Here is a 24,862-nt window from a genome sequence, read left to right as displayed (position 1 = left end):
AGAAACGCTGGACTGGAAGAAACACAAGCTGGAATCAAGATTGCCGGGAGAAATATCAATAACCTCAGATATGCAGATGACACCACCCTTATGGCAGAAAGTGAAGAGGAACTCAAAAGCCTCTTGATGAAAGTGAAAGTGGAGAGTGAAAAACTTGGCTTAAAGCTCAACATTCAGAAAACGAAGATCATGGCATCCGGTCCCACCACTTCATGGGAAATAGATGGGGAAACAGTGGAAACAGTGTCAGACTTTATTTTTCTGGGCTCCAAAATCACTACAGATGGTGACTGCAGCCATGAAATTAAAAGACACTTACTCCTTGGAAAGAAGGTTATGACCAACCTAGATAGCATATTCAAAAGCAGAGACATTACTTTGCCAACAAAGGTTTGTCTAGTCAAGGCTATGGTTTTTCCTGTGTTCATGTATGGATGTGAGAGTTGGACTGTGAAAAACGCTGAACACCGAAGAATTGATGCTTTTGAACTGTGGTGTTGGCGAAGACTCTTGAGAGTCCCTTGGACTGCAAGGAGATCCAACCAGTCCATTCTGAAGGAGATCAGCCCTGGGATTTCTTTGGAAGGAATGATGCTAAAGCTGAAACTCCAGTACTTTGGCCACCTCATGCGAAGAGTTGACTCATTGGAAAAGACTCTGATGCTGAGAGGCATTGGGGGCAGGAGGAGAAGGGGATGACAGAGGATGAGATGGCTGGATGGCATCACTGACTCGATGGACGTGAGTCTGAGTGAACTCCAGGAGTTGGTGATGGACAGGGAGGCCTGGCGTGCTGCGATTCATGGGGTCGCAAAGAGTCGGACACGACTGAGCGACTGATCTGATTTGAAGGACTCTGAAAAATGCTTTGAGCTGTGTAAAGAGAGGCTCCATCTTCATTTCTCAGTGAGGCAAGGACAACTAGGTCCCACCAGAGAGCTTTAAAGTTTCCTTCTCACTGGATGATCAAAACCCCTCTGGACATAATTAAGAACATTAAACTACATTATAATGCAAATATTCTTTAAGGGGGTCAGTCGTTTTTTTCTGATCTCAGCAGCTGTGGTGTCCACATACCCAGAAAAAGATCTGCTTTTTCACTTCCTCCTCTGGCTTACATTACCTTAAGTTTATCTTTTAAATTCTTTATTTCCCAGCAAATACATTGAAAACTTTAGGTCCTGAGTGAGGTGTGGAATATGAGGTATGGAATATCAGGATTCATGCAGAAAATCAAAGCCTAGTCTGGAGCATTCTCTTTTGAAGAAAACTATTGCCCTCTACATGGTGAACTCCCTTGATCCTTCCTACATTCTGATGGGGATCAGTGGGTAAAACATAGAACTGAGCCTATGGCTAGGGGAAGGGTGTCGCTCACATGGGTGGCTTACTGTGAACTGGATGCTGGAGTTTGCCTGTTCTAGAAAGGGCACAGCTTTGATTTAACTTCTGTTCTCATGACCTGGAGGGTAAATCTGAAGTCCTGTCAAGGCAGATGAGAAGGATCGAAATTCAAAGTCCAGAGGCCCAGGTTTAAGTCTCAATTTCATCTCTTAACTAGTTGCCAGGTTGTGAGCAAGATACTCCAAAGTTCTCCATGCGTTTCTTTCCTTCTCTTTTTTAATCCACAGAAAGAGACCAATAATGCCTAGCCTATCTTGCCCTGGAGATGAGTCTCAAAACATACCCACAAAAGGTGTTAGAAAGGTACAGAGTGATTTTAGAGTTGACCATCTATGATTCAATTACATAACCATGTAACCTAGCAATTTCCTCATTTTAAAGCTAAGAAGATAGCTTTATAGCAGAAAAGTCAATGTTCTTAATAATAGGACCTGGCAGATGGATATTCTCCTAATTAAACTATTAACTCCAATCCCATTAATGTGATGGAGTTGTAGTTTTCCTTCTAGAGGATGAAGGTGTTTTAGAACAAAGGCCAGGTAGTAGATGTTTTAGGTTTTGTAAATCATATAGCTTCTACTGCAACATTCAATTCTGCCCTTGTAGCATAAAGATGGGGCTTCCCTGGTGGTGCTAGTGGTAAAGGACCTGCCTGCCAATGCAGGAGACATACAAGATGTGGGTTGGATCTCTGGGTCAGGAAGATTCCCTGGAGGAGGGCATGGCAACCCACTCCAGTATTCTTGCCCGGAGAGTCCCATGGACAGAGGAGTCTGGTGGACTACAGCCCATGGGGTTGCAGAGTCCAACACGACTGAAGTGACTTTGCACAGCATGCACAGCATAAAGCAGCACAGTATTATATAAAGAGAGGTAGAGCTATGTTCCAACTTTATTTACAAAATTCACGAGGGCTAGATTTGGTTTAAAGGCCCTAGTTCGCTGACTCCACACTTTAGAATATCATAAAGGTATCACCAAGTTCTGGGCTTCCTCACATCCCCTGGCCGTATATACTATACTGCTGGCCTCAGATTTTAATGCAGCTCCAATTTGACAGCTAAGCAAACACAAAAGATGCCAAATCCAGAAAACCAGCAAGCCACGAGGTTATTCGGGCAGACATTTCACATCCCAAGATAGCTATTTAAACCTTGTACTTTTCTCAAAATCTTCTTTGTAAAATAAAGCATTGTTTAAAATATAATATCCCAGTTTTAAAAATAAACCACAATTCTCCAGAGTGAAGCTACTGATATTTTGATGGAAAAGAAGGAACAGTGCTTCCCAACTCCTAGAAATGCTTTACAAAAATGCACCCCAGTGCCAATTTCTTTATGTGATCCAATCTGCGTTTTGCTGTCCCATTATAAGAGTTAATCATTACCAAAGGTCATCACTGCTTTAAATTAAAGATCACCTATTGGTACAACAGGACAGGGAGGCCTGGCATGCTGCGATTCATGGGGTCGCAAAGAGTTGGACATGACTGAGTGACTGAAGTGAACTGAATTGAACTGATTGGGTACAATACACTCTGTATGACTCTCTGTCTCGGGCACGCCACACCGGCATATCTGGAAATGTAGGGAAGCACTGTCAGAGGCCTACAGGAGGACATTTTAAAACTCTGGATCTCCATTTGCCTGCACTTGATTAAACGACTCATTGTCAACCTGGGAGCTGCCACCCTTTACTGTGTGGAACAGGCTAGGAGGGAAGTGAAGGTAAAACAAGCCTTTTATTCCTAGTTGTTGCTGTTGTTCATTCACTAAGTTGTGTTCGACTCTTTGTAACCCCATGGACCGTAGCCCACCAAGCTCCTCTGTCCATGGGATTTTCCAGGCAAGAATAGTGGAGCGAGTTGTCACTTCCTTTTCTAGATCTTCCTGACCCACGGATTGAACCTGTGTCTCCTGAATTGCAAGCAGATTCTTTACCGCCAAGCCACAGGGGAAGCCCTTATTCCTACTTCTAAAAATTTGGATTTGTTGGGTTTTGAGGTGAAGTTTCACAGACCTTGGCTTAGGAATGATTTCATCCTTAGCCAAGTTACTTAACTTTTTTTGAGATTCTGAACCTCATTTTTTCCATCTAGAAAATGGATTGATATCTGCTTCATAGGATTAATTTGGGCTTCCCTTGTGGTTCAGCTGGTAAAGAATCTGCCTGCAATGCGGAAGACCTGGGTTTGATTCCTGGGTTGGGAAAATGCCCTGGAGAAGGTAAAGGCTACCCACTCTGGTATTCTGGCCTGGAGAATTCCATGGACTGTATAGTCCATGAGGTTGCAAAGAGTTGGACACAACTGAGCGACTTTAACTTTCACTTCACTAGGATTGATTTATAATGAGAAGCAAATAGCAGATATTCAGTAAATGATAGTTTTTCTCACTTTTTCCATATCCTCCTGTATAACCCACATTTTGTTTGTTCTGTTGTGAAGCTTTGTTTTACTCTCATGTACCTATCAGTGAACTGCCTCCGACTGTAATATAAGTGTACAAGTACATAGAAGACCTGTAAGGGGAAAAGTCTTCAAGTAAGAAAAGGCTGATGGTAGGAAAATTAATTGAACATAAAGAAGTGCAGTCCCCAGAGCAGTTCAGGGTCAGCAAGTTCATTTTGTTTGTTTTCTTTGGGGAAAAAGGGGCCTTCAGGTATGGTTTGAGACTAGAGATTTTGCTGGTTTCATCCACCTGTGTGTAGGACAGCTCTTGGTATTTGGTGGAATTGCTATTAACGCTTTTCTCAACTAATAACTGATCATACTTAGATGTGATTTGCTTCTGTATTAACCATGAAAACTTCCTGCAGCTTTGCATAGGGAAGCAGCAAGGCTTCTAAGGAGAAGGAGCCATAACAATGGACAGAAATGGCACCACTTACACACTATTTATCTGTAGGTCTGCATTTTGTGAAACAATTATGCAAATTCCTCCAACTGAAAATGGATCTGAAATAGGTCAGGAAAGGGCTTCCTTGGTGGCTCAGTTAAGGGATCCGACTGCAATGAGGGGAGCTGGGTTCGATTCTTGGGTTGGGAAGATTCCCTGGGGGAGGGCATGGCAACCTACTCCAGTATTCTTCCCTGGAGAATCTCCATGGACGGAGGAGCCTGGCGTGCTGTGGTCCATGTGGTCCCAGAGAGTCAGACACAACTGAGTAACTAAGCACAGGCCAGGGAAAAGTTCAGTGGCTATTCTAGGCTAGATTCTGGCCAGTTTGGGGCAGATATTGAAACGCGTGGCTATCTTAACCAGATTCTCTTTAATTTCATTTTATTTCTGGAAAGAAATGCCACTGGTGCACAGACTGTATGGATAACAGCATGAAAGTAGGTACAATGGGGTAAAGAGAAGTTATGCTTCCCCAAAAAGTCTCTAAGTATAATGTACAGTGTACACGGTTTCCGAAGTCCAAGGAAAAAATATGAGAGAAAAGTTGCACGAACACACAACAAAATTCACATACCTGAAAACATCATCATGTGTTGAAAGTTCCAGGGGATCTTGTGTTTCCGGCCTAGATTCAGGAGGAAGGAGAGGGGATATATGTTGCAGGCTCTGGCTACAAAAATTGCTACCTGTGGATAAGCGCAGGGAAACATTGAGGAAAATGTTGCTGCCGTAAGTGTGATAGTCCTTGGGCTTTAAATATTATGTCCTTAAGCTTCTCTATATTATGACCCAGAAAATAGGAATAAACATGTAGATACATGTATGTCCAAACTGCTTCCAAAATTCATCTTTCAATGTCAGTTCCTTTCCAGAAATAATAGAGGACTCTCTTCTTTGAACATATACTTGGTTTAAAATTGTTAACCCAATACCATTTCAATCACTGTAAATTTTCTCATCACATTTATGTGGCTGATAACTGACTCTACGCTCAATTCTGCTGCAAAATGTGAGGCAGAGACCATTCCGAGGCTGTGCCATTATCCTCTCAAGCAGCACTTGAGAAAGGATAAATGTGCTTTGGCTCACGATTATCATCTTACTTTCCATCAGTTTATACTCTCTAAATCTAGCAAGCTTCACTTATTTTTTTTTTCTTTTAGTGAATTTAATTTCGAGAGGAATTGCCTGTCTAAATGTATAAAACAACTTCTGCTTTAAGAGGCATTTCACTAAAATCCAAGCTATACAGGTTAAAAAATCTATGAAAATACTGGTGGTAGTCATCTCTCCCCTTTTGACATCTTGGACATCTTCCCTGATTGTCTGTGCTAGTTTGTCCTCAAATGGGAGGAGTTATTTGGGAAAGAGGGAGTGTCCTTCTAAGATTTGGATGGAATTTGAAAATTCACTTCTCCGCTCAGTGAAAAGGGAACAAGAGGCCAGGGCTGGTGCCTAGTTGGACCAGGGCTTCCGGAGAGGAGTTGGCTCTCTTGGCTGTTAGGATGATCTACCTGTGATCCCAGAGGGCATCTGTCCATTTTCCAACGAGGAACAAGGATAACAGCTGCTGACTATCCCTGGGAACATCCACAGTGGCTCAGTATCTTTTCTGATAGACATCCATTCCCTCTGGGAATGCTTAGACCCCAGACCTAGAGCAAGAAAAGCCCCCTGCATTAAAAGTGAGGTGTAGACTTTACCTGTTCTTTTACTTACAGGAAAGAGGCTGTCTTATTAAACTTACATGTGCACAATGCTTAAGATAGTGAAAGCACATCCATCATGGTAATTTGACTTGATCTTTACTCTGTCTATCCTTTTTACAAAGTCTTCACTGGAAAAAAGATTTTACCATCTTTCAGTGAAAGTATTTCTAATGTTCTAAGGCCTGGCTGTCTTCTGATACGTTCTAATGCAGATTAAACATAAAAAATGGATTGACATAATTTTTATGTAAATGATTCATATTTTAAACATATTTTGAATATTCAAAAAATGTCTTCCTTTTTCAGTTTTTTTCCCTTTATTTTCCTCAGCAATTTCCAAACTTTATATCTTGAACCACAGACATTTAATAAAGGCCCCAATATTTCTTAGGATGCTTTTCTCCTCTAACTCAAATTACTTACATGTTTTGAATTTGAACTTTGCAGTAAATCTGAGGAAAATGAACAGTTTAAAAGAATAATCCCTAAAGTTAAGTAGTTTGTTTTCTTCTCCTTGTGTTCTGTATTTCAAAGGATACAAAGGCTCCAAGTATGAAAAGACCATTGAAGATATGATTCTGGAACGTGAACAGTGCCAGGCCCATGTAACAGAAGATGACGTTCTCAGCCAAGAAGTTCATAAATTCAAACAACTGGAAACAAAACAGAGAACAAAAGCCATGAATTATGCTTCAGCTTTGAGTCCATTTAATTTCCTGTGCTGTGTTTGGTGACTAGATGGTCCTCCTGTATGGGGAAGGCCATCCCTAGGCTCAGCCTCTGGAGAGGCACAGGGGACCTGCCCATCCTGGCCAGGCCAACTGACTACCCTGCCTTTCTGCCCAGGGACAGATGCCACATCCATGTCAGCATCTCAGCCTCCTTTCCAACTGCAAGGCTGTCAGTGATATCCCAGGCTGAGATTTACCAACATGATCCTCAGTGGCACAATTCCTACCAAGATGACAGAACAGTCCCTCTTAGCAGAAACCGACACTACGTGATTTGGTTAATGTGCACTGTAGTGAACCATGCAAGAATGTTTTAGCCCCTGCTGTACATCACCCAGAAGGTGCACTTGAGTTCTCAGACCCTGGAAGAACTATATTAAAAAAAAAAAAAGCTTTAGCTAAATTTTCTTCCTCAGGCAGGCAGGAGAGACAAACTTGGAGAACTTAGAAACTTGTGGTAAGGATGAATGTGAACTATATTTCAACATTAGAATGATCAGTATATTTCAAACTTCGGACAATGAGACTCATTAAATTGACTGATGTAGGTATATCCATTAAATGTCTACAATTTCTAGCTGGTAAAAAGAAAATGATTAATCCCAGGGATCAGTTTATTCAGCAAGAACACAATAGATACATCAGATTCAGTCAGAGGGATAGAGTAATAACATGTTATGCTGAGGGATGCTCCCAAGAGTTATTCTTAGACCATTAACTAAACAATTTAAGTTGAACATGAGAAACATTCTCCAACTTCCAGGTTAGAAGTGAAAGGGAAATATGTCCAGGGGCTACAGCAAAGGCAGATTTGGAAGAGACATTAGTTTATGTTCCAGACTTTTCCTTTGGAAGTTTCTGAAACTTCCTTCCCAGACCTACATAAATCACCATGTGAGGTAAACGTCTCTGGAGGCATTTCTCTTGACTTTTTAAGGACTCATTATTTTTTCATGTAATGTATTTACAGCCCCACAAATAATGCCCAATACCTGTTCACTGACAGTTGACAGAAAGAAAGCAGAATCTTGTCAGACACATTATTTAAAACCAGTAATAGAAAGAATGGATTAAAAAGACACAGCTCTTTCGGTACAGGCTGGTCTTTCTGCAGCGGTAGTGATCATCAATTATCCTGAGCACTCACTTTACATTCTAGGCCAGCCCATCTAAACAAACACTGTAACCCAAATAGCCACAGACAATGTGAAAATATGTGGGAAAATACAGGAGATGGGGGACACTTTTCTATTTCATTATATTTTTACTTTTTCAAAATGTGAGATTTGGCTGCTGCCTATGTGCCATAACACATCAGGCTGCTATAACAAAATAATATGGACTGGGTGACTTGAACAACAGAAATTCATTTCTCATAGTTCTGGAGGCTGGAAATTCTAAGATCCAAGTGCTGGGCAATTTGGTTCTGATGAAGGCCCTCTTGATGGCTTCCAAACAGCAACCTACTTGCTGTGTCCTCACATGGCAGAGAGAAAGGGAGAACTTCCTTCTACTGTTTCATCTTCTGAAGGTGCTAATCCCATTTATGAGCACTCCACCCTCATGACCTAATTACCTCCCAAAGGCCCACCTCTAAGTGCCATCACATTGAGGATTAGGGCTTAAACAAATGAATTTGTTGGGGGGGAAGATGGGGGAAGATATTCAGTCCAGAGAGACTACTCAGTTTTTGACATTAATAATCACATTGCTGTTGTTATTCAGTTGTTAAGTTGTGTACAACTCTTTGTGATCCCATGAACTGCAGCACACCAGGATTCCCTGTCCTTCACTATCTCCCTGAGCTTGCTCAAACTCATGTCCACTGAGTTAGTGATGCCATCCAACCATCTCATCCTCTGTCACCACCTTCTCCTCCTGCCTTCAATCTTTCCCAGCATCAGGGTCTTTTCCAATGAGTAGGCTCTTTGCATCAGGTGACCAAGGTATTGGAGCTTCAACTTCAGCAATAGTCCTTCCAATGAATATTCAGAGTTGTTTTTTAGGATTGACTGGTTTAATATCTTTCTGTTCAAGGGACTCTCAAGAGTCATCTCTAGCACGACAATTCAAAAGCATCAGTTCTTTGATGCTCAGCCTTCATTATGGTCTTACTCTCACATCCAAACATTACTACTGGAAAAACCATAGCTTTGACTATATGGACCTTTGTTGGCAAAGTGATGTCTCTACTTTTTAATGCACTGTCTAGGTTTGTCATAGCTTTAATAACCACATATCAAGGTTAAATGTATAGGTCCTTCCCTTCTTGGGTCCCCATCCCAAGTGTATTTTACTCTAGAGAGGACATTTGCTGACTAGGATCCATTCAGCCTCTTCTTAGTGGTCGTACCCCATTTTGTCTCTGGGGTCCACTTCTTTACCCATTTTCAGACCAGTGTGTTTGGTTCAGGAATGTGTGTGATGAATTCAGCTGTTATTAGCTGGAGTTAGGACTTCTGAATGTGAGACATAAAAAAAAAAGTAAGTTAAAGAAACAAAAAATATGTTTGTATATGGATGAATCCATCAAGTGTATTAACATACACATGTACAAACAGCTTGTTCACTTTACAGACATTTGACGTTTGTATTAATTTTTTACTGCAAACATATTACTTTCAGAATTAAAAAGAAAGCTGAATTAAACTACAAGAAATAAAAACAAATATTGAAGTAATATATTAATACATATATATGGAATCTAGAAAAAACGGTATTGATGAACTTACTTGCAGGACCAGAATAGACATAGAGAAGAGACTTGTAGACACAGCAGCAGAAGGAGAGGGTGGGACACGTTGAAGGAGAAGTATTGACAGATATACACTGCTGCTGCTGCTGCTAAGTTGCTTCAACCGTGTCCGACTGACTCTGTGAGACCCCAGAGACGGCAGCCCACGAGGCTCCCCCATCCCTGGGATTCTCCAGGCAAGAACACTGGAGTGGGCTGCCATTTCCTTTTCCAATGCATGAAAGTGAAAAGTGAAAGTGAAGTCACTCAGTCGCGTCCGACTCTTAGCGACCCCATGGATTGCATGGAGCCTACCAGGCTCCTCCATCCATGGGATTTGCCAGGCAAGAACACTGGAGTGGGGTGCCATTGCCTTCTCCGAGATATACACTACCATGCGTAAAAGCGACAGCTAGTGGGAAGCCGCTGTGTAACACAGGGTGCTCAGTTCAGTGCTCTGTGATGACCTAGATGGGTACATGGAAGGGGTGGGGGGAGGCTTCAGCAGGAGGGGATTACATATACTTACAGGTGATTCACACTCTTGTATGGAAGAAACTCACACAACACTGTAAAGCTATTGTCCTTCAGTTAAAAATGAAAATTAAAAAAATAGAGTAGAATAAGATATTTCCCAAATATTTTCTTTCTTTAGCCTTGCTTTCACACAATTCTTCATCTTTTTAGTTTTAGGAAATTATCAATCATCCTTATCTGTGTGTGTGCTCAGTCACTCAGTTGTGTCTGATTCTTTTGTGACCGTATCGACTATAGCCCGCCAGACTCCTCTGTCTGTGGGATTCTTCAGGCAAGAATACTGGAGTGGGTAGTCCTTCCCTTCTCTAGGGGATCTTCCTGACCCAGGAATTGAACCCGTGTCTCCTGCCTTGGCAGGAGGATTCTTTATACTGAGCCATTAGGGCAGTCATCATGCAAAATGCTGCATAAATCTGACTGTATTTTTATATAATTTACTTTCATTAGCTCAATGATATTTATAAGCCTCTTTCCATGGCAATAAATTTGAATTTATTAAACAGTTTTTAATGGCAGCACAATCTCTTTGTATCTTCATATCAAATTTTATTTCACTGTGTCCATTATTATCCATTATTAGATATTTGGTTGTTTCAGATTTTCTCCTTATAAACAAAACTGCAATAAGCATCTTTATACAAACCTCTCTCCTCAGCTGAGTGACTATTCCTTAGGTGAAATATCCAGATATGGGCTACTTCTGTCAAAGGACAGACATTAATTTTACTTTTTCAACATACTACCAGTCTGCCTATCAGAAAGATTATACCAATTTTCATCTCTAACAATGGTGTGGAGGCTGTGTTTTCCTCATATTCTTGCCAAAATTAATTTTTATCAATTAAAAAAAAAAAACCTTTGACAATCTGATAGACTCATTTTAAATTGTAGCTGGTTGTTAGAATTTTAAAAAAGATACCCTTCAAAGCAAGGCGGTAGCACTGATTAGCGCTCCTTTATCTATTTATATCATGTAACAAAATTCCTCTGAATTTTAACTTCATAATAACTTCCTTCTTGGGGCACTTAATGAAAATGTGTGGGCAAATTCAACTTTGTATTTCACATGCAAAAATCTCCTGAAGACATGTTTCAGAAGGAGAATCTACATTAAGTTCTACTGCAGGGGTCCCCAACCTTTGGGATCTAAAGCCTGTTGATCTAAGGTGGAGCTGATATAATAAAAATAGAGATAAAGTGCACAATAAATGTAATGCTCTTGAATCATCGCAAAACTATCTCCCATCCTCTGGTCCATGGAAAACTTGTCTTCCACAAAACTGGTCCTCTGTGCCAAAAAGACTACTGGCCAAGCTGACAGAAGCGACCAATTTGGTCATTAAACCTTCATTGCCCCAGTCTGGCCCAGAGTAGTCAATTACCGAGGAAATAGATTTATTGGTCAATTTTGAAAAAATAAAGAACAAACTCTACCCCAAAACCAAAAAGAGTAGTAACAATAATAACAACAAATGTCAAAATAGTTGATACAGTATTCAATATGAATAACCTTGAATCTACTTCTTTCCCACTCAGGGTCAGTGAAAAATAACTTGAATTAACATTTTATTTATCTAGTACAGTAAACAACATTCGTTTCATTTCCACTAATTCACAGTTTGTTAGCATTTGGCGGGGACTCAGGTTTAAAATAATATTTGCTTGGGAAAGCTTTTCTTCAGGAAAAAGAAGCAAGTTAATAGTGCAAACAAGACTAGGGGAATATTTAAACTGCATAAGAGGACAATCTATCTTTAAAAGCTCTAAAAATTCATGGTAATCATGCCTATGTTAATTATACAACTTAATATGGTCAGCAAATCATTTTTTTACAGGCTTCTTTGATACTATGTTTTCATTTGGTGTTACTTATTGTAATTACTAGAAAGTAAGAAAAAAATCATATCTGTTTTATTTATTTATTTATCTTGAATTGATATTGACTATATTGAAGATTTTACATATGATCATTTTTCAAGTATTACTACAACCTTTTACACAAAGAATCTTCCAGAACTTGAATTCTTTTGGATCAAAAAAATCATACCAACTCTAAACATGAAAGGAAGGGAAGGAAAACCTGGTGCCATGGTGAAGCATTTCTTTTTTATTATATATCTGTTTTATAAAGTATGTTTATTATGAATTCTGATTGATTCTTTCTCCTAATAGTGAAAGAACGAAACTATCATATTACTCTGGTTCATGTGCAGAAATATTACAGCAGTTCACTACACCCAGATTAACTAACACTAATTAAATTCACATGGACTCACTCCTCAACGTGGCCTCTATTTGACTTAGTAAAGTTTGGCCCAACATACTGACCTTCATCTACTTGTCCAAGTAGTGCACTGAAATTCATTTTAATTTGGATGTTAAAGAACATATAAAACTGTAATAAAAGTGAAAGTAAAGTAAGAACTAAATGCATTCTTTTATTTTTTCCATAATTTTGTCCTGGGATTAGCTTTTTTCTTTGTTAATAAAATTTGCCTTTATTTTTAACTGGGAGCCTTCTTTAGAGAATACTTCAGATTTCGTTTTTTATAAGTTATTGGGTATATCTACAACTATTCTGAACAAACCGGGCTGTGTGTGTGTTCAGTTGCTTCAGTCGTGTCCAACTCTTTGTGACCCTATGGACTGTAGCCCACCAGGCTCCTCTGTCCATGGGATTCTCCAGGCAAGAATACCGGAGTGGGTTGCCATACCCTCCTCCAGGGCATCTTCCTGACCTGGGGATTGAACTCACATCTGCCTGTGTCTCCTGCATTGTAAGCAGATTCTGTACCCACTGAGACACATGAGAAGCCAACTAGAGTACCAGTAAACAATTTTTATTACTATATTGGGGGGATTTGCAAACAAACATTATAATATATTCTGTTAGAATTATAAACTTTTGCTCCTGGGATTATAATACTTGCTTGGTCCTAAATCCTGAGGGAATCTGTTCAAGATGAACCCAATAATTCCTTGGGGTCTAGAGGTAAGCATAGGAGATGAATTGTGCTGAAGACCTGTGATCTTTACCACCAGGACAGAAGCTTTCTTGCCAGTCAAGATCATGGTACCCAGAGTGAAGCTTCTCCTTACAAAGCCAAAGCTTTATAAGTACAAGATTTACAAATAAGTACAAGTGCAATCTTTTGAGGTCCTTTTCTAGATTTAGGACATTATAATAGTATCAGTGGGCTTCCCTGGTGGCTCAGTGGTAAAGAATTGCCAATGCAGAAGACATGGGTTCGATCCTTGGGTCAGGAAGATCCTCTGGAGAAGGAAAAGGCAACCCCCTCCAGTATTCTTGCCTGGGGAAACCCATGGACAGAAGAGCTGGCAGGTTATAGTCCATAGGGTTGCAGAAGAGTTGGACATGACATAACAACTAAATAACAACAACAAAATAATATCAGTATTACTATTATACTTCTAAAATAGTAATAATGCCAATGGGACTCACTTTTTAGGATTTGTGCTAGGGAATGTGTTAAAGGCTTTCAAAAAATTTAACAATTCATGTTATTATAACAAGAAAACTCATAAATTGATACTATTATTTCTATTTTACAGTTGGGACAACTGCATTTGACCATATTAATGCATTTGTCCACATAAAACACAATAAAGGGAAGAATTGAGCTGTCCTGAGTTTTATCCACAGTCCACACCCCCTCTGCCAGACTACACTGCCTCTCCACTAGACAAGATCCAGGTTCAGGGACAGCAAGATGTTTGTTAATGACAGTTAATAATAGTATTGGTGAATGCTTGTAAACACATTAGAGTCTACAGAGCAGAGTTTCATACATCTTGTTTGATCATCAGGGCAGTTCTTTGTTGGTTGGGAAGATATCTGTAATTCTGATCATGTGTTTTTTTTAAGTAAAGAAACCTAAAAGGTAAATTTCTTTGTACCCAACTAGTGGAAGTAGTGGCACCCCACTCCAGTACTCTTGCCTGGGAAATCCCATGGATGGAGGAGCCTGGTAGGCTGTAGTCCATGGGGTCGCTAAGAATCAGACACGACTGAGTGACTTCCCTTTCACTTTTCACTTTCATGCATTGGAGAAGGAAATGGCAACCCACTCCGGTGTTCTTGCCTGGAGAATCCCAGGGACGGGGGAGCCTGGTGGGCTTCCGTCTATGGGGTCGCACAGAGTTGGACACGACTGAAGCGACACAGCAGCAGCAGCAACAGTGGAAGCAGGGGGTGACTTAAGACGGGGGATACTTTTCTCCCCACAATGTCTATTTACCATCCCCTCCAATCCAATCCTTCTAACCCTTTCCTCCTCTCAAAAAATGAAAGTAAAACCAAAGGTCTTGCCATACCCTTGTAACATCAAGACAGATCTCCTTTCCTATCACCTCTTTTCCCCTTAGAGAAATTTCTGGACTGTGTCTTATATAATGATTGTACAGTTTTATAATATTGCTGTACATATATTGTGTATTTTTATATCTATATCTATCTATGTCCTAAAATAAGACAAACTTCATGCAGTGTCTCTGCCCTATTTGCAGGAGATGGGCTTCAAATCCAAGATCAGATGCTTCAAGGTCAGGGCTCTACTGGTCCTGTAGTAAAGGCCATTCACAGGGCTTGAGTGTTCAGAGAGCTGCATCCTTGTCATTTCTTTGAGAATTTTGGGGTTCCCTATGCACTCCTGGCTGCTATCCAGCCCTCTCCCATCCCCTGTATTTTTCATTGTCTTCCTTTAAACTTAATTTGACTTTTTAAAAACATGAGACTTCCAAAAGCACAGCCTATAAAAACACAGCAAAACACATTTTAAGAAGATGAATAGGCATCATTAAGTAAGTAAAGCTAATATAGGAAAGAAATGTAGTTACAGCTACAAGGAATTGAGCTTCATTAAACTGAATAAATACTGTAGTCAGATTTTCTCGAAATCCTTGAGCTTATAACTTAAAGGGAAGGTTATTTTCTATGAGTCTGCTAAATTACTTTAGCCAGTAAACACTGATAACAGTATTCTTATTTCTGGAGGTTTTCTACTTTTGATTCTCTCTGTTTTGGGAGGCTATTAAGGGATAAGTACAGAGTTTTGTAAGGTTGCATTTAAGTTAATGCACCATTAGGTTAAGAATATCTTCTCAAGTCTGCAACTTCAAAGTGCTTATTATCATGATATTGATCAGGAATATCAGTTCCCCACATAAGACTGGTCTTAGATCTATTTCAATGACTGGAAACACACACACACACACACATACACACATAGCCTAAAATATAGGAACATCAATTTCAAAGCCAGAGTTACTTTGTGATGTATGTAGACCAGACGTCTAGCCAGTGCTTGATTGTTCCAATACTCTTGATTAGGGCTCTCTGGCTTATAATTGAACACGGCTGAAGGCAGAAACCTCACCTCTTATCCAAGGAAGCAAATGGCATTTTTGGATATCTGTAACAGTTAGAGGGGCTTCCCAGGTAGCACTAATGGTAAAGAACCTGCCTGCCAATGCAAGAGACATAAGAGATGCAGATTCAGTCCTTGGGTTGGGAAGATCCCCTGGAGGAGGGCATGGTGACCCACTTCAGTATTCTTGCTTGGAGAATCCCATGGATGAGGAGCCTAATGGGCTACAGTTCATAGGGTTGCAAAGAGCACTACTGTTGGAAGATCTTTCCTTTCGTTGAATTGAAATCTGGTTCTCTTATCACTTTCAACTGCTTCTCCTACTTCTACTTCTTCAGCTCATAAAAAATAAGAGTCAAGTATTTCATCCTGCTTGCTCTAACAGCAGAAAGAGGATTTCTATCAGAAGAGTTGCAGTTTAGGTAAAATCTTAGAGTTTAGACAGCAACGGCCACTTTTCATTCTACTGTCTTATTTGTCTTGAAAGTAAACATTTTGCTAGAAGCTTGTAGTTGGCACATGGGGCCTCTAGTCTAGAATATCTGCAAGGGCTGGGGGCCTACAGTGACCAGAATTATGTTCAAATAAATGTCCTCCAGAAGGATCTTCTCAGCAAATCTAATAGTATTGTCTTTCAGAGGAAAAAAAGGGAGACATGGCACAGCATAATTAATTTCTCAGTGGCCTTGCCAATAAATAAAGAAAATTAACTAGTTGAACTAATACATTTTCTCTGAAGAAATTAAAACCATGCTTAAAAAAAACTCTTAGTGAAACCAAGAGAAACATTGATATTGTTAGGCATTGATAAAATGCACATATTATCAAAAGTTTTAAAGGTTAATATCCATTTCTTCTACTTTCTACATTCAGCTATTCTTAATCTCCTTTCTTATTCATCTTGTGTATCTTTTTATCTTTATTATTAGCCTATGCTGACTTCTTTCTTGAATGGGAGTATGAAGAATGTATATAAAAAGGAAGATATCTAATGATTTCATTTCTTTAGGTGGGTCTCTGAGTTGAATACCAGTACCCCAGCCCTTGCCACTGGCATGAGGGACAAGCATCCACAACATGACTGAAACTACACCATTCCATCCACCATGAGGACCATGTGGTCCTTCTACATGAAGATTCGTCACTGGCAACAAATTGAATATTGAGCCACAACACTGGGAGCTTTATGCTGTCCCATTTCCTTGATGAAAGTGTTGCAAACTACAATGCCTAGGACTGAGGACACTGTTCAGTGTTGTTTTATGATCAGCTATTTCACAGTGTAATGCATAGAGTATCGGGACAAATGAAAACACTAGAGCCAAAGCAATTGAGAAAGGCTTTGCCTCAATTTTGAGAAGTGGAAGCATGGTTTGGAATAATACTTAGTTATATCACTAACTTGAAAATTTCCAGTTTCTTTGCTTCACTTTATGTTACTCCCAATAAAAACTGTCATTTTTGTTAGTGTATCTATCATATTTGAATCCCTTTGGTAACTTTCTGAATTAGCTAATTTTGAGCACTTTACTATAATGGTACAACAGTAACCAGAACATCTCAGAAAACAAAAAACTGTTTTACCATTCTTACCCCATCTTCTATTTTTGAGGGAAAATAATTTGAAGACTAATTCAACTGATTTGCTATTTAGCCTATAGCCAAACTCTTTGTTCAACTTTTCTTTTTGCTTTGGGGTCATCTTTTGTACAATATGTGGAGGTAGATATTTTACAATTTAGAATGCAGATTGTTTTCTTGTGTATTTCAAAATGATTTTAAGTTTGATACAAGTATATAACACTATACGTAAATAGTAATATTCAATATTCAAGCTCTTAATTTTTTTGTTTTCCAGATGGTTAAAGAGTTCATTAATTTGACTGACAAAGGAAAGAAAAAATTACCGCAAAAGATTAAAATAACTTTTATTATGAAGAAGACTTTGAATTCAATTTCTGAACTATGGCAGATTAGATTATGTAAAGGCATTCAATAGAAGGCTTGAAGCTTAGAGTAGAACATTGATTGTGTTAAACATGATAAGAAATTGGAACATGTGAAAGAGTTTATAAATCAGAGAAATCAATGAAAATTAAGACAAAAAAAAAGACATTTGAATAATGCCACTTAATTAGAAAACAGCAACCAAATGATTTTTATGAAGACACGAATATCTATAAATCAATAGCTGATGAAAATTAAGCTTGCTTGACTTGTTTCTTTGTGAGAGTTAAAGTGTGGTAAGGGTAGATTGTCACTGCTTGTATTGAACTCCAGAAAACTCTTATTTTACACTGATTAACTTTGTTGAGTTTTCTTTTTCAGCAAGATTCATTAAGCCCCCTCTTTAAGGTCTCTTTGTATTGAAGCTACTTCACATCCTTGACAATATAGGTAAAATGTCAAAAATTATGAATTATTACAGTACAAGAATGTATTTCTCTTTGTTTCCAAGGAATGCAGTTCTATTTTCACATAAGAACCATGCATGCAAAAATCTAATCTGAATGAAAGTTTTAGCTTTGACTTACTTTGGTGCTTTAGAGCTACTTTTATTTTGTTTCCAAACTGTTTAGGCACTTCAAAGTTATCCCACAAAGATCCTGCAAAAAGTTCTTTTTGGCTACATGTGTATTTTTGATGATGTTCAGAATGAGTTTGTACACAAAATAAATCATGAACATATATGGAAAGAAAGACTGTGCCAGAAAGCACAGCAACCAATGCCTTCTGCACAGCAAATGCTGATGGCACCAGATTACTCTCCAGTTGCCCAGGTCACTCCTACACCCACCACATAAATTTTTAGGCTTAACAAGAGTCAATTCCATTACTCCCAAAGTCTTATATGTTTGCTTTAAACTGGTAATCCTAACGGTTAATTTATCTATGCAGATTAAGCGTGACTATGAAAAAGAATTGTTTTTTCAAAACACTAAGTTAAATGTGTAGGAAAGATGTGGTAAAAATTAGTTGCATAGAAAATGCTACTAAATTAGTAGTGAGCAGGACAACTGTAAAATGTTACAAAAATACACTGAAATACAGGAAGACTCAACTTACATACTTTGCACATGTCTTTTAATTCTTGGCTCTGAATTAAAGACACAGAAATAGAGACTGGAAGTTCTGGTAGATATATTTTGAGTGTGCTTTGTGCAAGAAAGACATCCTAGAACTCTAAGATTCAAAGAAAAAGCATTGACTATCAAAAGATTGGCAAATTAAGATGCATTTATGTAAGTGAAAAATGTCGAAGGTATTTGTGTCATTTAAAAATGATTCCTTGCTTTAAGTGCCTTTTCCATTAATTAACTAATTCCAATTTTGTTTCGGGTTTCCCTGGTGGTTCAGATGGTAAAGAGTCTGCTTGTAATACAGGACCCTGGGGTTCAGTCTCTTGCCTGGGAAGATCCTCTGGAGAAAGGAATTCTTGCCCACTCCATTCTTGCCTGGAGAGTTCCATGGAGAGAGAAGCCTGGCAGTCTACAGTCCATGGGGTCGCAAAGAGTCAGACAGGACTGAGCAACTTTTCACTTCGATTTTCTTTTAGATAAAAGTAGTATCCTTTTTTCTCTATTTTAACTTTTTTTGTGTTTAATATTTTCCATATTAATATTTTTACAACATCTTGTATCTGTCCCAAATTACTACTATTCTCTAATATTTTATATTTATCTAATATCTTTATCTATCTTTAAATATCTTTATCTAATATCTATCTTTCATATTCTTTATCTCTTCAATATGCCTATTTTAAATTATCAGCTTGCCTGTTTCAATAATTTTGCTTCTTGTGGTCTATGTCCAGATTTTGGACTCTGTTTTTCATTGGTGGTGCTCCTTGGGCATCTGGTTATTTTGGCCTGTGAGCTCATATAATTCTGGGGTCCCTGTCCCCAAATGTTACAAATGTTACAAAGAAATGTTAGGAGGAACACACACTAGAGTGTTCCTTCAGAGATTTTTAGGAGATGGGAAGGGATGTGCTCCACAGTGGAGAAAGCCTCCAGCACCATCAGATTTTAGATCACCCCCAAATTAAACTGAGTTCACTCCTCTGGCAATTCCTCTGTCAGGGACTGACCCTTAAATCCTTAGAACATAGCAACACTGGCAAGAGGCAGTCTCTCTAGGTTACTTTCCATCAGCCTGGGAATTTAGAGGCACAGGAGATGGAGGAGAGGATGCTCAAGGGCAGGGCAACTGGTCATCTTCCACCTTCATCAACATCTTCACAACTCAGACGCTACTCCTGATATGACAATTGATGCCTGAGGTTATTGCAATGAGGCGGATGAAGGTCAGTCCAAAATAATGAGAGCAATAGTGAACACAGAAGTTCACATCTCTAACCGATCCTCTCCTCGGGCTCCTGCTTTGGCTGCTGTGCAGATGTGGCCCCTTTCCACACCACATCAAGACTACCTCTCACCTCTCCAGGTGTTCTTATACTTTTTATGATTTGCTTGGTTCCATGCTTTCTCTCAATTACATAGTTTATTCACGTCTGATTTGGGAGGAAGGAGTAGCTAAAGCTAGTTTGCTCTCTTGTCATTGGTGAGGTTTTTATTATTATTATTTTTTATTAATAAAATTAAAGTTGCTGATTAAGAATGATAAATGCTATTGAAGGGCTCTCCTCCATAGTGGTTTCTGAGTTTCAGTTCAGTTTAGTTCAGTCTCTCAGTTGTATCTGACTCTTTGCAACCCCATGAATTGCAGCACGCCAGTTTAACTTCAGCCAAATCACTGTAGAACCTACTCAAGGCAAAACTGGGGATATGATGCAGCCTGTGGTTTATGTCCCCAGCCTATCTGTGTGTAAGCACTCCCTTCCTTTCCATGGGTGAGGAAATCATATGTTTCAGACTTTTCGGGGACGGACCTGTTTTCAGATACTTTGCTCCCTTGTCCCCATCTAAGTACTATTGTGCTTTTCTACCATCCATTCAATTTTTGGTTTGGAAAACAAAGTTACTCTACCTGAAGAGATCTCATTTCTTGGACTCTATATTCCAGATACTGAAGACCCTAGAATTTTGGCTTCTGTAGAATCAAACTGAAAACTCAGAAAAATGGGTAAGTCACACACAAGTAATTTCTTAAAGAAGATAGGCAGATGACCTCAAAACTAATCTGCAAGCTTCAGAAGGGCACCAAGCATATTTGCTGTGTTTGTCATTGAATACCAACTCCCAGCAGAGAGTTTAGCATATCATGATGCTCAATAGTGATATCTATTGAATAATTGAAATGAATAAAAAGGGAACTTCCTTTTTATTTTCCAAGTTTATTTTATTTCAAATTCCTTTGGAAATTTCCTTTTGTCACTGTAAGTTTGCACAATCTTCCTTCATGGATATTTAGGAAAATATAATACAATTTATAGGATGTTAAACTTTGATCTAAACAATTCTACTTCTTGGAATTTTTCCTAAGCAAACAACGTTCTAAGTATACATAGATTACATCAAGATGTTTACTGCTTAAGATAAAAAGATATAGAGAACAGCCAAAACATACATCAAAAGAAGAATACTTTAAAATTTTTAAAGAGATTAAACTTCTAAAGGTTCACCACCAGGTGTGATGTTTCCTATGGGTTTTTATCAGATACATTTTATCCATAAATAAAATTCTTCCCTTCTACACTTTGCCAAGAATTTAAAAAATAAATATGTGTTGAATCTTTCATAGTCAATGTTTTTTCTATATCTACAGAGATATTTTCTTTTCATTTGTTAAATTATACTCATGGGCAAGCTAAGTTGCTTCAGTTTTGTTTAATTCTTTGTAACCCTATGGACTGTGTAGCCCACCAGGCTCCTCTGTCCTTGGGATTCTCCAGGCAAGAATACTGGAGTGGATTGCCGTGCCCTCCTCCAGGGGTTCTTCCTGACCCAGGGATGGAAATTGTATCTCTTGCAGCTCCTGCATTGGCAGGCAGGTCCTTTACCACTAGCACCTTTACCACTACAATTTGGGGGAAGCCCAAATTATATTTACAATATGCTAATATTAGAGGATACTTAATATTCCTGGGATAAACCCAGTTCAGTCATAATGTGCTTGTTTTTACATTGATTAATTTATCTTGTTGATACTGTGTTCACAACATTTGCATCTATGTTCATAAGTGAGATCAACATGTATTTTTCATTTTTATTACAGCCATTGACTTTTATTTCAGGAGTATTATAATAACTTCATTAAATGATTTGAGGAGCATTCCTCCTTTATCTTTTTTCTTAAACTGGTTATATAAAAATCAAATGATCCGTTCTTTGAAAGTTAAATAGAACTCACCTATGAAACAACTTGGGCTTTGTGTATTTTTTGGTGAATAGATTTTTAGCAACAGATTCAATTTCTTTAAGGTCTATGTAGCTTCTTCCCCCTTCAGACAGTTTTGATAAGTTGCACGTTTCTACGAAATTGTCCATTTCATCTAAGTTTTTAGATTTATTTACATTACATGTTCTTATCTTTGTAATTTCCACAGCACCTGTGATTATGCCCTCCTTTTCCTTTCTAACATTGTTAATTTTTGTTCTCTTTTTTTGCCTTATTAAGATTGTCTATTTTGTTGGTCTTTTCAGTTTTTTTGTTTTGTTTTTGCTATTGTTCTGATTTTTAGGCTGCACAGCATGTGTCGTCTTAGTTCCTCCCCAGTGGCTGAACATGTGCCCCCTCTACTGGGAGTCAGAGTCTATGGGACCTCCAGAGAAGTCTTCTTATTGGTCTTTTCAAGGAGACAACTTTTGGTTTTTGTTGATCTTCTCTATTGCAGTTTTTTTTTTCCTATTTTTTTCTACTTTTATCTTTATTTTTAACTTAATTTTGTTCTTTGGACTTGTTCTGCTTGTTCCTTTCTCACTCTTAAGTTGATATTCTAACTCATTAAATTCAAGTTCTTTGTAGTTTTTAATATAAACACTAAAGGCTATAAATGCTCTATTTTCATTTAAGTACTACATTTAATTAGCTGCAAATTTTGGTATGCAGCTTTAATTGTGTTTCTTTTGCAAAAGAAAACATAATTAAACAAGCAATACATAAACATGCTTAAAAAAAATTAGAACATTACAGATAGAGACCCCTTTGACTATTCCTCCTGGCCCCATCCCATGTAGTCTATTCTACCTAGAAAGATATACTCATTAAAATATTATTTTTGTATGTTTTCCAAAAATGGTATTATTTTGAAGATATTCTGATGGAAAAATGGTACCATTTTGAAAATTTGCTGGCTGTAGGTTTGCTGCTGCTAAGTCACTTCAGTTGTGTCCGACTCTGTGCGACCCCACAGACGGCAGCCCACCAGGCTCCCCCGTCCCTGGGATTCTCCAGGCAAGAACACCGGAGTGGGTTGCCATTGCCTTCTCCAATGCATGAAAGTGAAAAGTGAAACTGAAGTCGCTCAGTCGTGTCCGACTCTTAGCAACCCCATGGACTGCAGCCTACCAGCCTCCTCCGCCGCTGGGATTTTCCAGGCAAGAGTACTGGAGTGGGTGCCATTGCCTTCTCCAGGCTGTAGGTTTACACATCACTAATTTAATAGATGAAACAAAATTGCCCTCTAAGTGAGTATATTTTTTTACCTTTTCATGAGCAGTTTATTAGAATATCTGTTTCCCTAAAACCTGAAAAACATCTAGTTTGATAACTTTTGAAAAGCTTGCCAGCTTCATAAATATTACCTTAATATTGTTTTATTTCTAGCCCTGATTTATGGTGAGTTTGGGCAGCTTTTCCTGTTTCTTGACCAATGGGAATTCCTATTCAGTGAATTGTCTATCTTTTTCTTTAATCATTTTCATTAAATTTTTGTTTTAAATTAGTTTTATTATATATAAAGTAGATAATGTAGAATATTTATAACTATGAAACATAAAAATAAATGATATAACATAGGTCTATATAATTTTTCAGAGAACTAGAACAAATAATTTCACAATTTGTATGGAAATACAAAAAAACCTTGAATAGCCAAAGCAATCTTGAGAAAGAAGAATGGAACTGGAGGAATCAACCTGCCTGACTTCAGGCTCTACTACAAAGCCACAGTCATCAAGAGAGTATGGTACTGGCACAAAGACAGAAATATAGATCAATGTAACAAAATAGATAGCCCAGAGATAAATCCACGCACCTATGGACAACTTATCTTTGACAAAGGAGGCAAGAATATACAATGGAGAAAAGACAATTTCTTTAACAAGTGGTGCTGGGAAAACTGGTCATCCACTTGTAAAAGAATGAAACTAGAACACTTTCTAACACCATACACAAAAATAAACTCAAAATGGATTAAAGATCTAATTGTAAGACCAGAATCTATAAAACTCCTAGAGGAAAACATAGGCAAAACACTCACCAACATGAACCACAGCAGGATCTTCTATGACCCACATCCCAAATAAAAGCAAAAATAAACAAATGGGACCTAATTAAAGTTAAAAGCTTCTGCACAACAAAGGAAACTATAAGCAAAGTGAAAAGGCAGCCTTCAGAATGGGAGAAAATAATAGCAAACAAAGCAACAGACAAAGAATTAATCTCAAAAATATACAAGCAGCTCCTGCAGCTCAATTCCAGAAAAATAAACGACCCAATCAAAAAGTGGGCCAAAGAACTAAACAGGCATTTCTCCAAAGAAGACATAAGAAGGCTAACAAACACTGAAAAGATGCTCAACATCACTCATTATCAGAGAAATGCAAATCAAAACCACAGTGAGGTACCATTTCACACCAGTCAGAATGGCTGCTATCCATAAGTCTATAAACAATAAATGCTGGAGAGGGTGTGGAGAAAAGGGAACCCTCTTACACTGTTGGTGGGAATGCAAACTAGTACAGCCACTATGGAGAACAGTGTGGAGATTCCTTAAAAAACTGGAAATAGAACTGCCATATGACCCAGCAATCCCACTGCTGGGCATACACACTGAGGAAACCAGAACTGAAAGAGACATGTGTACCCCAGTGTTCATCACAGCACTGTTTATAATAGCCAGGACATGGAAGTAACCTACATGTCCATCAGCAGACAAATGCATAAGAAAGCTGTGGTACATATACACAATGTAATATTGAATTCATTTCAGTTTAGTCACTCAGTCGTGTCCGACTCTTTGCGACCCCATGAATTGCAGCATGCCAGGCCTCCCTGTCCCTCACCAACTCCCGGAGTTCACTCAGACTCATGTCCATCGAGTCAGTGATGCCATCTAGCCATCTCATCCTCTGTCATCCCCTTCTCCTCCTGCCCCCAATCCCTCCCAGCATCAGAGTCTTTTCCAATGAGTCAACTCTTTGCATGAGGCGGCCAAAGTACTGGAGTTTCAGCTTCAGCATCATTCCCTCCAAAGAAATTCCAGGGCTGATCTCCTTCACAATGGACTGGTTGGATCTCCTTGCAGTCCAATGGACTCTCAAGAGTCTTCTCCAAC

At 38.7% G+C, this 24,862-nt stretch overlaps 1 protein-coding gene across 4 annotated transcripts in view; it reads right to left on the bottom strand.

Annotated features, from left to right (window-relative positions):
* SLC9A9 (solute carrier family 9, subfamily A (NHE9, cation proton antiporter 9), member 9) overlaps nucleotides 1-24,862 on the bottom strand; it is a 656,333-nt gene that overhangs the window by 250,071 nt on the left and 381,400 nt on the right. For all 4 annotated transcript variants that reach the window (XM_010858137.1, XM_010858138.1, XM_010858139.1 and 1 more), the window contains 2 exons: nucleotides 6,553-6,666; nucleotides 4,879-4,990 (listed from right to left, as the gene is read on the bottom strand). In XM_010858137.1, coding sequence (XP_010856439.1) covers nucleotides 4,879-4,990; nucleotides 6,553-6,666 — 226 coding nt within the window. The remainder of the gene's footprint in view (nucleotides 1-4,878; nucleotides 4,991-6,552; nucleotides 6,667-24,862) is intronic.

This window comes from Bison bison, unplaced genomic scaffold, assembly GCF_000754665.1.
Source record: "Bison bison bison isolate TAMUID 2011002044 unplaced genomic scaffold, Bison_UMD1.0 scf7180017864384, whole genome shotgun sequence".
Lineage (NCBI taxonomy): Eukaryota > Metazoa > Chordata > Mammalia > Artiodactyla > Bovidae > Bison > Bison bison.
This window is presented reverse-complemented; position numbering and strand designations above follow the sequence as displayed.